This window comes from Bombina bombina, chromosome 4 (genome assembly GCF_027579735.1).
Source record: "Bombina bombina isolate aBomBom1 chromosome 4, aBomBom1.pri, whole genome shotgun sequence".
NCBI classification, from domain to species: domain Eukaryota; kingdom Metazoa; phylum Chordata; class Amphibia; order Anura; family Bombinatoridae; genus Bombina; species Bombina bombina.
In genome coordinates, this window is record NC_069502.1 from 1,046,146,619 (window position 1) to 1,046,165,083 (window position 18,465).

The 18,465-nt window shown below is 34.4% G+C and overlaps 1 protein-coding gene across 1 annotated transcript; it reads left to right on the forward strand.

The window, feature by feature from the left end:
• Positions 1-237: 237 nt before the first annotated feature.
• Positions 238-17,051, forward strand: LRRN4 (leucine rich repeat neuronal 4). The gene is made up of 4 exons (XM_053712689.1): positions 238-874; positions 11,138-11,342; positions 12,325-12,459; positions 15,836-17,051. The coding sequence occupies exons 1-4, from the start codon at positions 238-240 to the stop codon at positions 17,049-17,051; spliced, it is 2,193 nt and encodes a 730-aa protein (XP_053568664.1).
• The last annotated feature ends 1,414 nt before the right edge of the window (positions 17,052-18,465 follow it).

The following is an 18,465-nucleotide window of genomic DNA, read 5'->3' on the forward strand; positions in this document are numbered from 1 at the left end:
AGCGGAGCTAACATGCGAGCAGGAGCGATAAATAGTGATCCACTCGTAATCTAGCCTTAAGATAGTTAGAAATATCTAAAAAATGTTTGTCGCTGCCACATCTACTAAAACTTTACCCCTGGAATCTACTACTATTTTTTATGAAGTAAACAAATGTTGCTATGTGGTGTTAATTATTTCTATTCTTTCTTATTTCTCTTTCAGAATAAAAAAGCATTTTTTATGATGAATCACAACATGTTTTTGATACTTATGAGCCTGAGTCACATGAATTCAGTTCTCTGTATATCTAACAATACTAATCAAACTGAACAGATAACTCTTTTCAGTTTGACAAAACCTATGGAATCTGGAAACGTTACTGAAAATCCATGTAAAGACATTGATATATCAAACTTTAACCTATCTCTAACTAGTATGGGTCTTGATGTTTTTCCACCATGTCTATCGAAGAAAGTAGAAATCCTGGATTTGAGTATAAACAACCTAACTATAATTGAGGAACAAGACATATCGGAACTCTCTGACTTGCGTATCCTTATTCTGAAACATAACAAAATATCACAGCTGTATTGGAAGATGGAAATCCTCCCTAATCTGCAAATACTGGATCTCAGCTATAATCAATTAGCCACTGTTCCAAAATGCATTAAACTGAATAAAATGAAATGGTTATCTCTTGCTGGAAATCCAATATCACAGATCCCTCCTTATGCCTTTAGTTGTTTTTCAAATTTGGAGTTCCTAAATTTATCTTCTACCTCAATTGGAATGATATCTTCTGAAGACATCAGTCAGTTGGCATTTGCAAATAAAGCAATGACTAGTTCTTCTCTACATATACTTGACCTTAGTGGAACTTATATCAGGAGTGGTAAGTTAATAAGCTACACTATAAGGTACCAATTGTCTGTTAAAATATAAACAGGTTTATATTGACTGTTATAATATCTAAGATCGTAAATAATATTCTTAACAAGATGGTATGAAAAAGTAGAACTTTGTTATAGTTGCATTTATGTGAAGTGCAGTTAATTAAAGTGGGATCAATTCCAAAAACATTCTTTTATTTTTACTTTAATTGAGATACAAGTCTACCTCTCAGTATTTCAATATAACGACAAGTGTTAAACAGAGAAAACAAAAAACAAACAAAAAATTAAATATCAACAGCAGCTGTTACATGGTGGTGACATCAGAGCATAACTAGCTGCTGATTTGTGCACTTGACCTTTACTTGAGCAGCAAGCTAGTGTATGGTGCATAGGTGCCAAGCATATATACTAGGCATATGCACAAGACAGTAATCTAAAACCATTTTGCATCATAAGGTGATATTTATTACTGTTTAGGAGACTAAAATATGGTAGATTTGCATTGTTGTTGGCCAAAGAACGAAGATGAAAACGGTTGGTGCCTGTTAAAACGTTTTGGCCAAGTGGAGCTCTAACTGTAGAAAACAGGATCCTGCAAGTAAATCCGTTCTGTATTTTGGAAACCTACAGCTTTGCAAGAATGAAGTGGCTCAATAGTTTTAATGGTAGAAATCTCACCATTCTAAGAGACACATTTTAAAGTGTAAGAGACATTTAAAAGTCCACTATTGTAAACATGAAAAGTTGTAGTTATTTTTTTTATATATATATAAATATCCCATCTCAAAATTAAAATATATATATATTTTGGGAGGTTTTTATTATAATAAATGAAGACATAAAAATTGTGTAATAATTTTAGATTATAATTAATATTACACTAATGCAAATATTAAATACATACAGGCACTGCATGAAGTAATTTGCACAATGTTTTGCCCAGATGTTTCAATTGTGATGTATTTATTCTCATGTTTCTATTGGTCCTCATGTGCTATGCAGCCAATGAATTTTGTTAAATAATTAAAGTTCAGTACCAACCAATAGCAAAAGACTATAAAACAGATACAAATATATCCTTAAATATAACATTGTATATTAAGTCTAAAACTGCATCATTGTGTTTTGTCTAGGCACAAAAGCAATGTTGCTTTGTAAAAAGTCTTGAAATAAAGTGAAAATAAAATATAAAAGACCAGTTTTTGGTTTATGAAGTCCTGTATGAGCAGTTAGAATGACTTACCAGAGCTTTTCCCTTTTTTTAAAGGGTCAGTGTACTGTTTAATGCTCTTGCCTTTAATCTGTTCCCAATTGATCATTTTAGCTGCTGGAGTGTATTGCTTACAAATATTCCCTATACATTTATTTTGGTATTTAAAATATATGTTTTTGCCTGTTGTATCTTCACCCATACTGAAAATGTCAATATTTAAGTATTGGTTATAAAAAAGCTATATACCCATAGCCAGCAGACGAAATGGAATTACCAGTAGGAGATAGGAGAGATAAGTAATACAATGTTAATGTTCAATTGTTCTCTCTAAATATTGGGCTTTGGTTTACAGACAGAGATAATATAAAGAACGGGATAAAAGAAGGAGATCTGATTTCCCTACAAACTCAACCAATTTTAATGTGTTGTGGTTTAAAAGAACACAAACATATATTTTGTATTAAAAAATAAACCTAAATAAGTAATTTCTCATGCATTTTATACTCTGCTGCTGGTATAACAAGTACAAGGGGAAACCAATCTTACATTGCACTGCCCCTTTAACATTTCCCAGGGTTAAATAAATTATCTCTTGAACACAATAGTTAATCGTGAACTTGTAATACAAGCGCTAGTCTCTGCTGTTGTCATTTAAGTTTACTGTTCGCTCACACAAGTGAACCTGCAACATTTTTTTATGCCCAACTTGTAAAAATATTGCAACCTTGCAATCACATTGAGCTACTTGTAATAATGACTGCACTCTATTTGTAATCTAGGCATTTTTTGGAAGTGTTGCCTAAACTCACAGGGCTAGATTACAAGTGGTGCGGTATTTTTTTTTTTTTTTTTTTGCGTAAGCAAAAACTTTGCTTGGATTTTAATTTTTGCACTTGCAGGGCTGCGTTCGTATTACAAGTTCCCAAAAACTTATTTTGCACTAGTGTTAACCTGAATAGCGTGAAAAAAACAAACTTAATTTTCCATGTGCGCGCGCACGTATTCCTCCATAGAGATCAATAGAGAAAAAAAGTGGAAAAAAACCCTAACACTCAAGATCGCAGAAATGTCATCGCCTTTTCACATTCCCCATAGAAGTCAATGGGGGGAAAAAATTGTTGAGAAAAAACAAACACCCATCACGCATACAACATAGCATAAAAGCATTAACAAATGTGAAATATTTACAGTAAATACATAGTTAAAATCTTTATTAAATATGAATATTGCATAAATATGTTTTATCATGTTTTTATCTGCTAAATGGCCAAGGGCTCTAATGCACTTATATATACTGTATATGTCTATATATGTGTACATATGTATTTATGTGTTTATATGTGTACATATGTATTTATGTGTTTATATGTGTATATATGTATTTATGTGTTTATATGTGTATATATGTATTTATGTGTTTATATGTGTATATATGTATTTATGTGTTTATATGTGTATATATGTATTTATGTGTTTATATGTGTATATATGAATGTTACATACATATATACACATATAAATACTGGAAAGGGGTAAGAGAAAGCGCAAACAGAGATCTAAGTGTAGATTAAACACCTGGTAAGCCCCATGTATTTTTTACAAACTACTCACAAGATAGTAGGTGAAAATAAGCACATAGGTAAAGTTGTATCCTTGAGCAGGGTCCAATGAAGAAAACAGCTTCTGTGGTTATAAGCTTTTTATTAATGTTTAAAACAAGCATTAGCTTTGTATATATTAGCAAGCCGGCTACAGAAGGTGGAACCTATAAATTGAGAACACACCTTGCCTAGCCATATGGCAATGCAATTTTAATACAATGTAAGCTAGTCAAGTATAAAATACATAAAACATATAAACCCCTTAGCTATATTGTTACTGCAACACACTGCTAGCTAACAAAGCTTCACAGGAGATTATGTCTAAAAACTGTTAAAACTCAACATACGCTTCATTCCATTACATAGGAACTTTTTCAAGAGTATGAACATATAAATACATTAATATATATGTACACATATATAAACATATCTATATACATACAAATACATCTTTAACAATGTATATGTATGTGTCTCAATGTTAAAGCCATTTGCCTGCTTCTTTTTCCTAACACCCGAGATCCCCAATCTTTGAGCCCTTATAACTTTTTTGTGTGATATTTTTTTGAAATAATTTTTATTAGACAATGTTAAAGGGACACTGAACCCAACATTTTTCTTTCGTGATTCAGATTGAGCATGAAATTTTAAGCAACTTTCTAATTTACTCCTATTATCAAATTTTCTTCATTCTCTTGGTATCTTTATTTGAAATGCAAGAATGTAAGTTTAGATGCTGGCCCATTTTTGGTGAACAACCTGGGTTGTCCTTGCTGATTGGAGGATAAATTCATCCACCAATAAAAAAGTGCTGTCCAGAGTACTGAAACCAAAAAAAAGCTTAGATGTCTTCTTTTTCAAATAATTATAGCAAGAGAACGAAGGAAAATTGATAATAGGAGTAAATTAGAAAGTTGCTTAAAATTGCATGCTCTTTCTGAATTACAAAAGAAAAAAATTGGGTTCAGTGTCCCTTTAATATGAGTGTAACTGTACTTTGTCATGTATTTTTGAAGAGATTTGTGCAAGTTTTTAGTTTCGGAAAAAACTGTTAACCACAGCTCTGAGATCGGGGAAAGGATTGAATATCAGCTAAATGAAAATGGCTCGCAAAAAACACGATTACGCTAGCGCAAAATATATATATTGCCACACTGCTCTAAGCTCTATAGTATGAAGCTGGCTCAAGCAAGTTTCTGCAATTTGAAAGAAAGAATTTGCATGTTATCAGGTCTTTTTTAAACCATAAAATCCTCCAATCTAAAAGGATACTGTGTAAACTAAGCAGAATAATTGAAAAGAGTGTAAACAGAAAATATAATTTCAGAACACAACATGCGCCATGTTTAAGATTGAATAGTATAAAATAAATGATATCCCTTTGAAGGAAAAGTAAATACCTTGATACTCTAAGCTATGAATAATGAAACAATTTTGCAATTTACTTTCATTGTTTATTTACCCCCCTTTTCAGGTAAGTTGCCCTGAAAAATTTGGATTTTCTAATTCTCAGACTGTGAAATAGTGCACTTTATACTTACAGTATGGCCATAGCTAGCCTTGTTGTCTTCAGACTTAAAGGTACAGTCAACCCAAATAGCGTTTTCATTTATACATATAAACTTGCCCTGAATCATCATTTCTCAATGTAGCCCATTTTTCAAATATATAGAGTTTGTCAGTAAAATCACTTACTTTTCGCGCTGCAGCCGTTTCAAAATGTCCGTTAAGCCTCTCCCCTTTTACGTCAGCAGTGACATCAGCAGGTTCTTTTAACTTGTGTACGTGTTCTATCTTGCTCGTAACCTGATTTTTGCGCATGCGCAGTGCGCCTCTGGTATTGGTATTGAAGGGGAACATTTGAACACAGGCTCATTATCTGTGCAGTTTACAGTGGAAGCGTACCAGTGTCCTGTTTCTTCAACCCTCCGGCCAGCAGAAGTTATCAGCTTGTATTCTTCTTCGTAGCATTGCAACTTATATGGTATGTCACTGGTGTTTTGGCGTATACATTTCATGCTGGTATTTAGCAAAAAAAACTTTCATTTCAGGTCCTTTTTTTTCCAGGTAGTACAGTGTGTGTGAGCTCACACATGTATGTGTTATGTATACTATATATGCTGTTTAACATCTATGTCTGGAATGTCTGTATATCAGGGGACTGGCTATTATAAAGAGCTACATAATAGATTCCAAAAATAAAAGGTTTTATTCAAATATATAAGGCTTTGCTTAGAATTGCAAACGACAGAAATGTGAAATAAAACCAGTATGTATTTTCAAAGAGATATTCGCATATAGATCTTGAGGTATCTAGACGTATATTTATACATATACATATCTCGCAATAAAGATATATCAGTCCAAAAATCATCACATATATGGAGAAATATTTAATTAGAAATAAATAGAACATATTATGTTGTGAAAACAAAACATATTCGCAATATGAATATTCACATTTTCATGTGCACTTTTCAAGAATAATGCGTCATGGGCTTTGCACAACATATTAGGGTTTTTGTGGTTTTTTTCTTCTATTTGTCTTCTATGGGTAATACGTGAATGTGCACGCGATTCACAGTTTGTATTTCATGGCTTAACGCACATGCAAAATAAGTTATTACTCAACTTGTAATAGCTGCGCAACCTTAAATGCGTAAAAGCCATAAACGAGCAGAGTTTTCTCAACTGATTTGCAGTGCGACTAGTAATCTTGCTCAAGGTGTTTACTGTTCACTTCATAGCATAGACATGAAGTGCATATTATTTAGTAGCACTTAAATAGTTCCACATTACTAATAAGAGAAGATGTACATCTAGTTGGTTTAGCATGAAGTAATGTAACCTTTTTAAGAAAAAGGGGGTTAGTGGGAGGTAGCCAGTAAAATCTATCTACCTGTGGTGATTGCAAGAGACAGTGTTCTAGTTGTGCCCAGTATTTATTAGTAGTTTGTGTACACAAATCTATAACCTATTGAATATAAGTGAAGATTGGGGACCCAATTTTGTTAGTAGATAAAAAGTTGATTTGGTAAATATACCATTTAGTTTAATAGGAAGGGCTTGAAACAAGTACAGAATTTTAGGTAATAGCATAGTTTTGCCAGAATAGATTCTACCAAGCCACAATAAAATTGGGGCAAGCCAAGATGTAATAAATGTATCTTGCTTAATTTTTGTATTGTAATTGGCTTCAAAAGTGTATTAGTATGCCCATGAATAGTACAAAGAGAACAGAGCAGCCCTGAGTGCCATTACTGATAGGGAAAGAATCAGGCAAGACACCATTAACCCTAAACCTGAAGGTTCTGGGAACAAAAAATATTTTAAGATGTCATGGAATGGAAAGTGTATCCAAGTGTCAGTGGGCATAGTTGGGCAGTAAATTTGTGGATTTCTCATTTGGGTTAAGTGGTATCTGATTTCTGAAACCAGGACAAAAATAGGGCCAGGAAAGTGTCAGGAGTGACAGCAAGACATGGCTTCTAAACAGCGACAACCCCATAAAATGCAGGATAAGTGGGAGCTTTAAATAAAGAAGTCCAAGTTGTCTTTTAAATTAGATGTTAAATATTGGTATCTTTTTATTTTTTACTGAGAAAGAGACCGACATTATTCAATGCCTTCTCCTTATGTTACTGTTAACCTGGTCTATAACGTTTTTTTTATTTTTGAATTACAATTTTCCCATTAATCATGTGATATCTAAAGCATAATGTGATCCCCTAATTTAAAAGAGGAGATTTAATCTTGTCAACAAGGTGTCTTCTGTATATACATTTATTTTTATCTGAGAAGGAGCCTTCTGAATACTCCCATATTTATTATTACAACAGGGTCTAGAACCTGCTGTATTAAAACTGACATGGTGAGAGGACACCTCTTGCTCCCCACTGGATGTGGCGAGATGAGACGCTTGGGAGTTATTATTTCAGATGATTTAAATTTGGGTAAGCGATGTAATCAGACATCCCAACCTGCAAAAACTCATTTCAGGGAGGTGGCTTCTCCCGCTACTGCGCCGCCACGCCCCCCCCCCCCCCCCAGTTATATATTGGACACCTTGAAACCCTAAATAAGATATACTTATCATTAAAGTAGCTTCCCACTAAAGTCACATAAAAAAAGTAGCTTTATTGCACAGCCACATACAACAAACCTATTTTCCAGTGATCGTACGCTTGTTGAATGCTCAAATATTTTAGAATACGAAGTTTAATTATGTGCAGTAAATAAGGTAGTATTTGTGGTTTTATTTTATTAAAATCAGTGGCTTTTTGGTTACTGATGCATACTTTGAGGGTTCTATAACATCCCAGCAACTAAAGGCATTTCTTAAAGAAACACTTTTCCGGATTTGGGCCACATTGAATCATGGTACTTGGAGTTTCAGGGAGATTGCCCTCCATTTGCTGGCATCAGGGAGCCGCTATTACAATCAGGGAGACTCCCTGAACTTCAGGGAGACTTGGGATGTCTGTGTAATAAGGAGGAGCCACCAGAAGCAGAACAAGTACATTCATATTTCCAATCTACAGTTCACTTATCCTGCCTCTTTTATTATGCACAGTTTTATATATTTTGATCTGAATATTAAAATATGTTTAACATGGTGGAAATAAGAAATGGAAGTGATCCGATAGAAACCTTCTAAGTATATTAAATTATTTAATAAGAGTCAGGAAGAAAACTAATATCAGAACATGATGTAATGATATTTGGTAGGAAGGTGACAGATTCAGGACTAATGTGCAGAATGACTTTGCAGAAAGATGACTATTATACAACTGAATGTACAGAAATTTAAAAGTATGTACAGTATCTGTTTATCTCACCCTATATCACTATAGATTGACTGAGGTTTTGGAACTACATTTCCCATGATGCTCAGCCAGCATTTCAAGTATAATATCTAAGGATTACTTGAGATTTTTCACTCTAATATAGGATAGATAAATGTGTAGAAATATCTTTAAACTATACTGGTTTGAAGCAAACATTTACATCACATTCACCAATTCATTAATTCATTCATTTCATAAAATACCCGTTACGGTTTATATTATCTATTAGTTTGTAGTCTTAGGTCAGAATTAGGTTACTGCCTAAACATAAATCTGAGATACGCTACAAAACTTTGTGTCGCTATACAAATAAATGAGAATAATATTAGTAAGATAAAACTGTAGAAATATTTTAAACTATTACAATTTATCAGCTTAAATGGATATTTGTATATAGAAAGAGAAAAAATCAATATTGTGGTGGAGGCGCTCAGCTATATAATGGTATACTTAATAGATCATATAAAGGTATATATGTTAGTCCACAAATGATATAGAGTAGTATCCTGAAAAAATGGTCGAAATCTTCACAATAATTTAGTCAAGTAAGAATTTACTGCTTACCAGCTGTTACCTCAATCATATGAGGTAAGGTATTTGCCCAGTTAAAGATGGTACACTGTGATTTCTCCGTCTCTGTCCTGGTTGGTATCCGAGAAATTTTGTTCAAATGAGGTCCCCTCTCTGGGTTTCTGGAGCTTGTGAGAATGAAAATCCTGGACTCTCTTTAGGAAGAAGTATGTGGACTGTAATTCGTCTATGTATATCTCTTTTCAATGGTGTTAGGAATTCTTAATCTCTTCTGAATGATCCTTGTGATGGATATTTTTTTATTTTTTTTTAAGTAAATTTTTTTATTGAGACTTATACAGGCATATGGTAACAAAGTCACTGAGAACACATGGTACCATTGATACAGCAAGGAGGGCATTAGTACATATTTTATAATAAAAAAAAGAAAATAAAAAAAAAACAAGAGAGAAGAAGTAACAGCAGAGGATGTACTAAGGTTATGTCTAATGCATTTCTTTGTATCTGACTGGTTCTAAGAGTGATAATCAGTGTGTAAGAAAGTGCTACTAAAAGTCTCTTTTTCAAGGGGACTTGTATAGCGTGAAGGGCTAGAGATTAGCTATATCAATGGTGTATTTTAGTATAGTCAGTTTTTGTAAAGAGACCGGGAAGGTTTAAGAGTAGGTGCAACCCAGAGGGTGGGAAAGGGGAGAGGGAGAGAAAAAAAAAAAAGGGAAGGGAGGAACAAAGTTAGACACTGGAGATAGGGTGGTCTAAGTGGGAGGGTTAGGAGCGGGAGCAGGTCTCCAATTTGGGAATTTGGAGAGCCAGGGAGACCAGATCTCATAATAGGAATCCACCTTGTCAAGGACCTTGTATGAGTATTGTTCCATTTGTCCTATAAACTGGACTATGGATATTACTTGGGATAGGGGAGGCAGTTGAGCTTAAATGGATATTAAAGGGACAGTACACTGTAAAATTGTTTTTCCATTAATGTATTTTAAATGACTTGTTATACCACCTGCAGAGTATAAAATATTTGAGAAATTGCATTTTCGGGTTTATTTGTGTATATGAAGTAGCTGATTTTGTGCTTTTAAACCACAGCCTATTACAATGGGTTGAACTTAAGGTAATATCAGATCTCATTATGTTATAACTTTGTGTACACAGACTAGCTTCCTTATCTTATAATTGTCTGGAACACCATAGCTCAATACAAAGAGAGAACAATGGAAAATTATTATTTTATTACTTAACTATCCTGCATCCCACTGAGAGTGTAACTTCTTCTGCTGACTGTGTTTACTTAGGCTTGTCAATAGCATATACTCCAGTATCAAAACTTTCAGTATAGGTTGGGAAACCACAAGCTGAATCAGCTATTTCAAATGCTGAAATAGGAGTAAAGGAGCTACTTGCAACCAATTTAATACACTCTAGCAGGTAAAAAGGATCATTGGGAATAATTTAAAGGGGAGAAAGTTTTTGAGTGAACTGTCCCTTTAAGCAGCTCTCCTTTATAAAAAAACAAATATGTTAAATCAAAGTAAACATAAATAGAAACAGACTTGTAAAAACAAAAAATAGCAAACAACTTACTTGTTTTCTTGCTAAATGAGCAATTAAAAAGTCTCAGTGTATCCCCTGCTCTCAGGGAAAAAAGAGAGCTGACATGTTGGCAAATTAGGTTGCATTCTGCCTCTTCTGAGCATGGGCAAATCTGACTCCCTGTTTATCTAGCATTCACTTTAAATACTAAGTCAGCTCATGTTACTTTAGAAGATTTATGATCTCAAGCTATATAAATCTTCATATAGACACCCCAGTCTCCTTGTAGGGTTATGACAGAAAGTAATGGAAACTGCCCAAATGAAGTTTAAAAAAAAAAAAAAAGGTAAATTCCATTTAAAATGATGAATATATATTACAATGATTTCTTTTAGTAAAAGTCACTAATTATTAAAACAACGAAACAGACTGTTTCATATCCCTTTAATATATTTATAGCCAATGTTATATGTAGTTAATGTATACTTTGTGTAATTTAATATCGTCATCATTGATAATATTCATGCACTATAGGTAATGCGTCATGGAGTAAGGATCTATCAAGCTTAAAGGAACTGCACATTATGAAGATGATTAACATGGAAAGCCTAGATGAAGATCTGATAAGCTCCTTTCCACAAATAGAGCTTATGAATTGTGCCAATTCAAGTTCACTGACTTCTGTTGGATCCAGAGCAATTGAAAATGCCTCTAAGCTGAAATTCCTTTATCTTCAAAAGTAGGTATTATTAAATACATCTATAAGTCTCTTGTTGTCCTTTGCTATATATCTGGTATACTAGCTCTTCTCCTAGCTGAAACTATCTTTTTTTTTTTTTTGCATTAGCACAATCTTGTTCTCCGGTTCTGTGAATCCAACTTTCTTATTCCTCTGTTAGGCCATAGTAAGAAATGTATAATAAAGCAAATGATTCCTCTGCACACCACACAATGATTATGTCTACTATGATGAAATGCATCTAATTTAATAAGTATGTGAGTAATAATTTGCTCTCCGTTGCTACAGTTGTCTTAACTTTAAACTAAGTTTTTACTTTTTTTACAAAAGCACTCTGTGTGTCTGAATTGTATGTGCTATTTATCTGTATGTGGCATGGTGGCTATACTTCACTTCCTGCACCACTTTACCCAACATAGGTGAGGTAAACAAGGCAATGCCATAGAGTGGTGCCTGCTGAAACAATGGACATGTGACTAGAGAGTTCCTCCTAGTTTGCCTCAGATTCAACAAGAATTCTTAGAGCACTAAAGTTATGTCATATTTGCTCTTTTGACAGGCTCTATCCATCCAAAATTCTTAAATCTGCGATGTATTCCTCCATGTTCCCTTGATGTAGGTAAACTAGGCACCTTCAAGCTCCAAACAACTATTTAATTCCACAAGCTCTGGTCTGGAAGGAAATATGCTACCCATCATTTATAAAATACAGCCATAAAATCATTTATGACCTTGAATGCACAGTACCACAGTACAAAGCTATGGATTACCAAGGCTATGGATTACTCTTGTGTTATCACATTAATGTATCATATAATAATATAATTATCTAACTGGCCATAGCTATATACCCACCCATATCATTCCTCACATATCTTTCCTGATCTTTTATAATATTTTATTATTTGTTATTTTTTCATACAATGCCCCATATACAGTATGATGTAATTGAAACTGAATTTTTGTTTCTTTCTAATTGCAGCTGTAACCTGAGCTCACTATCTCCTTGGAGAATTAGTTCAGGATATTTGTATATCAACATCTACGGCAATCCTTTAAAGTGTAATTGTGGATTTCCTTGGTTCTTTCCAAACCATGTAAACATAACTTTGATCAGGTACGGATAAAATAAATATATTTTTTCTGTTAAAGGGATATTAAATAGAAAATGCATGCTAGATATAATGATTTATTCAACGTAAAGATTAGCTTGAGAATAGGTATTCTAAATATATATATATATAATAATTATATTAGTTGTTTCAATATTGAAGTGTAATTGTTTAGTTTCTATAAAGTTTGTTAGGACAGGGATGGGCCAGACAAGAGATAGGGCATATAGGGGAAGGGAATAAGGGGGGTGGGCTGAGGGCCCCCACAAATTTGACTTGCCAAGGGCTCACAAATGCTAAGTGTGGCCCTGATAGATGGTATAAAATAGAAAGTTTTATGTGAGACAGAAAAGTGTCAATCCCAATACTTTAAAAATATTTCTGGTAGCATTTCAAAGAAGGGATCTTAAAATGTATCATAGTAATTCAAATAATTATAAACTTAGATAGATGTTAAAGGGACAGTCTACACCAACATTGTTATTGTTTTAAAAGATAGATAATCCCTTGTTTACCCATTCCCTAGTTTTGCATAACCAACACAGTTATATTTATATATTTTTTACCGATGTGATTTTCTTGTATCTAAGCCTCTGCAGACTGCCCCTTTATTTGTTCTTTTGACAGACTTGCAGTTTAGCCAATCAGTGATGGCTCCCAGGTAACTTCACGTGCACGAGCATAGTGTTATCTATATGAAAAACATGAACTAACACCCTCTAGTGGTGAAAAACCTGTTAAAATGCATTCTTAAGAGGCGGCCTTCAAGGTCTAAGAAATTAGCATATGAACCTCCTAAATTAAGCTTTCAACTAAGAATACCAAGAGAACAAAGAAAAATTGGTGATAAAAGTAAATTGGAAAATTGTTTAAAATTACATGCCCTATCTGAATCATGAAAGTTTTTTTTGGACTAGACTGTCCCTTTAAGAACCACTCAAACCCAGGAAAGGGAAAGCTAGATTATATTTCAGGGAAAAGCTTATCAAATAGAAATGTTTGTAGAAATATCACTGTAGACTTTAAAGGAACAAATACATATTTTGTAGATATAGATAGCATATATAAACAGCTAAGTACTACACTGTAAAAGATTTGCATTCAAACAAATATTACATTATTATGTTGTTTTTGTGTTTTGCAATTCCAAAGCAGTCCAAGGCTATACCCCTTGAAGACTCTTTTGTTTATAATTATCTTGTATCCTCTACTGAGATCAATCAGGCCCAGGCATAAATTGGATCTGCACTGATCTAGAGAACAACTGTGTAGCTTTTAATTATTGTACTGTTTGTTGTATTGAACTTTGTGTTTTAAACACCGTAAACCCCTGAACACAGCTAGTGATTAACGGCTATGCACATATGTTGTCCCAAATTGGCTCAGTGACATACCTCAGAATATTTCCAAGGAGGACTTGTGGGTTTGTGATCCACCTGTGTTTTGTGGGCAGAGCCACTGCAGGAGGGACAGGTCACCAAAGAGCTGTGGCCAGGTATGCCATTGGCAGGGTTGAGTGGAGTCTGGGTATGTAATGCCCGCTGACCCTCCCCACCCCATAACAATCTTACACTATCTGTGATGGCTGGGACGTATGCAGTAGCCATGTTCAGTTTACATCCAGCAGGGCATTAACAATTCAGAGCTGACTTTTACTATGTGTTTAAGCTTTTTGTGGGGGGCTAAACATGTATTTCTGGGCAGTCAATAGTGCCATAATAATATGACAGTCAAGTCCAAAAAAAACTTTCAAGTTTCAAATAGGGCATGTAATTTTAAACAACTTTCCAATTTACTTTTATCACTAATTTTGCTTTGTTCTCCAGGTATTCTTAGTTGAAAGCTAAACCTAGGAGGTTCATATGCTAATTTCTTAGACCTTGAAGGCCGCCTCTAATCTAAATGCATTTTGATAGTTTTTCACCACTAGAGGGCATAAGTTCACATGTTTCATATAAATAACATTGAGCTCTTGCACGTGAATTTACCATGGAGACCGCTCTGATTGGCTAAAATGCAAGTCTATCAAAAGAACTGAAATAAGGGGGCAGTCTGCTGAGGCTTAGATACAAGGTAAATACAGAGGTAAAATGTGTATAATTATAACTGTGTTGGTTATGCAAAACTGGGGAATGGGTAATAAAGGGATTATCTATCTTTTAAAACAACAAAAATTCTGGTGTTGACTGTCCCTTTAATTGTATTATTGTTCTATTGTTTTAATTTACAGTTTAGCTTTTAGCTGTGCGCAAGCCCATTTACATCTGGCCAGGAAGAGCCACAGTTTGTTTTTAAACTCACTTTGTGGCAACTTCACTGGCAGCCCCATTGAAAGCTTAGCAGTGCCACCCACTAGGCCCCCACCGATCCCCAGCCTGTAGTGTGGGGAATCGCCAAAAACAGCTTCTGATCCGCTATCCTCCTGCACAACAAGAACGTCTAGTCATGCACCTCAAAGTGGTTAACGTGAATGTAAATTTTGATGCTAAAGTGCCCGGTTTTTAAAAATGTGATTAACAAGAGGGGCACTTTAATTCATCAAAATTTACATTTCACTCCTATTGTGAAAAAAAACGTACCTTTTAATCTTGACAGCAGCTCCAGCTTCCTCCACTCGACGCAAAGCTTCTTCCTGGGTCTAAAATGAGGAATCCCACTTCCTCCAATCACGGCGTTGAATCAGACACTGATTCCCCCGGGGGGGAAGCCGTGATTGGAGGATGACCTATCCATCATTTCTGACATCAGAAATGGCTTGCGATGACCGGAGAGAGTTTAAAAGGTAAGTATTTCTTCACAATGAGTGAAATGTAAATTTTGATGAATTAAAGTGCCCCTGTTTTTAATCAAATTTTTAAAAGCCGGGCACTTTAGCATCAAAATTTACATTCACTTTAAACACCTCTTGCTTTTGTGTAAAAAAATTGTGCTTTATCCCATATTCCCTAAAGAAGCCTAAAATCAAATCTGTAAACTAGGTTTTCAAACTGCTGCAGATTTCCTAAACCAGCTATTTGATTTGCAGCATGTACAGGTTACTGAATTTGATTTGTGACCTATCTCCTGAGAGTGGGGCAAGCACAATTTTTACATAAAAGGTGAAAATTCATTATAAAGAACATTTCTCATCTTGGAAATGGTTCTTACCATATTCAAAATCTAATAATATAAAACAAACAAATCCATATTTATTAAAATTATATGAATACAGGTATTTATAAGACTTTTGTACAGTATTTTGTAATAAAAGATAAAAAGGAATAAAAATGGCAAATGTATATGGTATATTAGGTATATGTTATATTGGGTGTACAATAATAAAAAAGCATGTGATATGAATATGTTTTTAAATAATAAAAAGCTCAATTTTGTACTTTATAGGCCATCTGAAACTTTTTGCTTTGATGCTGAATCAGGAGTCAGGTTACCAATACTGGCTTATAATTACCAATGCCTGTATAAGGGAACAACAACAACTCTCACAGATAAGCAAACTATATCAGAAACAAACATTAGGCGCAAGTATTTTGACATCTCTGATACAACAGAAGAGCCTCTAAATATTCTGCAAGCGACATCTGAACAAGCCGTGAGCAGTGCATCAACTTCACAAGAAGCAGCAAAGAAAGTTTTGGTACCTGAAAGTATAACAGTTTTCAAGTCAAAAGCTTTAGACTCTGATTCAACAACTCCACTGGCAAATAAACAGGTAACAAGTACTGTTGTGTCGCCAAATGTCACAAGTGATGCTGAAGCAGAAGAGGACTATACACTAGATATAACTCAGTCTAGTATTTCTGAACTCCCTACAGCAAAAATAACTGATACAATATCTGCAACTACTAAATATTCAGATCTACCAGTGACCGATGATCATACAGCTGACATTAAGCAGGCAACTACCAATAGAAACACACATAGTGCTATTACTGAAGAAACGCCATGGGAATATGAATATGAAGATGATCTGCAGTATGCAACAACAACAGTCAAGAACACCGTTATTCCTTGCAACTACCACCCATGTACGCACCTTCAAAGGTCTTGCTTTGAGCTTCAGCAACTGACTCATTGTTACTGCCCTGGCCTATCAGGAGAAGATATTATTCCAGATCCGCCAAGGCTAAGGCAAGTTTCTGAAATTACAGACACATCAGCATTAATCCAATGGTGTGCTCCAAATTCTATAGTGGAAAACTATAGACTTTTGTATCACCCTGAAGGAAGCAAAAACTGGACAGTCATTGACAATATTTATGTCACATCAAGGCAATACACACTGTATAACCTGTTACCTTATACAACATATGAGGTGTGCGTAACTGGTTTAAATAAAGCAGGGTCAAGTCATCCAGCAAATGACCCAACAAACGTATCTCGTTCCCCCTGCGCTAAATTTACAACTAAACCTAGCTATATTGTTATACTGGTTGCATTAAGCACCCTAGGGGGGGTATTTTTACTTACCATTATTATTCTTTCTGTCTATCTACACAAGGCATGTAAAAACAACCTACTTAATCATTATGATACACATCTTATTTCTTATAAAAATCCTGCATTTGATTATCAGTTAACCATTCCAACATTTCATTAAACGAACAAAGAAGTGTGAAGCCTTTCCATACTATTTCAGAACACTTCCCAAGTGCATTAAAAACTGCTTCTTTAGTCTTTTGTTAAACATTACATCAAAGCCACATGCACATGCCCAGTGCCCAGCTGTAGACAATAACTGATTGGCACTTTTATTCTGTGCACACAGAAAAATTTCCAACCACTGAGCTTGTCACTGAGGGTGTGCACTTGGTGTCTCAGTATTTAAAGGGACATTCCAGCTAAAATTGGAACCCATATTTCGGTTTTGAATAGAAGCATTTTTTTAATGTGCATGTATTAGCCAAAAATGCTTCTAATAAAAGCTATAGCTGTTTAAAAGTGTTTTTAAGTATGTATCGTGTACCAGCATTGTAAAGACAACACTTGCACAGAGAGTCTAAGGTGTTTGTACCATTTGGTAATGACTCAATTTGCTAATTGCTGACATGACACAAGCCCCACTGGTGCATTGAGCAGCTGTAGTATTTAAAAAGCTGGTGCACTTAAAATACCTAGCTATGCTTCACATGCACGTGCAAAGAAAAATGTTAACACTAAATCAGTGACAGCTTTTACTAGAAGCCTTTTTGCTAATACATGTATAACCAATATGTTTCTATTCAAATATGTCATTCCTCTATGTGCATTTAAATTTTGACCAGAATGACCCTTTAAAGCAGTTGTTATCTCACCCAGGAGTATTGTGGGGCCTGCTAGTCCCTTTGATTTTGCAATGCATTAAAAATATTTAGTCATCATTTTATCTCTGCAACTTTTATTTAGATTTAGTTGTAGAATTGCTTTTAAAAACAAATTTACATTCAAAATCTTAAAGATGTATTGATTGTTTGCATAAAAACAAGTAATCTAGTAATCTAGGTCTAGTAAGATTACTTTAATAGAAAAGTAGCGTCAAAATTAAAATTCTAGGAGTCAGATAAAACAGGCAATTTTCCAATTTACTACTTTAATCTAATGTGCCTTATTCTCTTTGTATCATTTGTTGAAAAGCATACCTAGGTAGGCTCAGGAGCAGCAATGCACCACTGGGAGCTAGTTGCTGAATGGTGTCTGCACATATATGCCTCTTGTCATTGGCTCATCCAATGTGTTCAATTAGCTCCCAGTAGCGCATTGCTGCTCCTTCAACAAGGGATACTAAAAGAATGAAGCTAATTTAATTAATATAAGTAAATTGGAAAGTTCTATAAATTTGCATATTCTATGTTAATAGTGAAATAAAAGTTTTGGGTTTCATGTGTCTTTAAAAAAAATACTGATACATATTTATGAGCTCCCATTTACCCCACAATTTGCAAGATCGTCCCATACTGGCACCTCTAGTTTTCTGTTCTTTTTCCATATGTAAAGTCTTATTTATGTCCTAATGTATGTACCCAACAATAAATGCC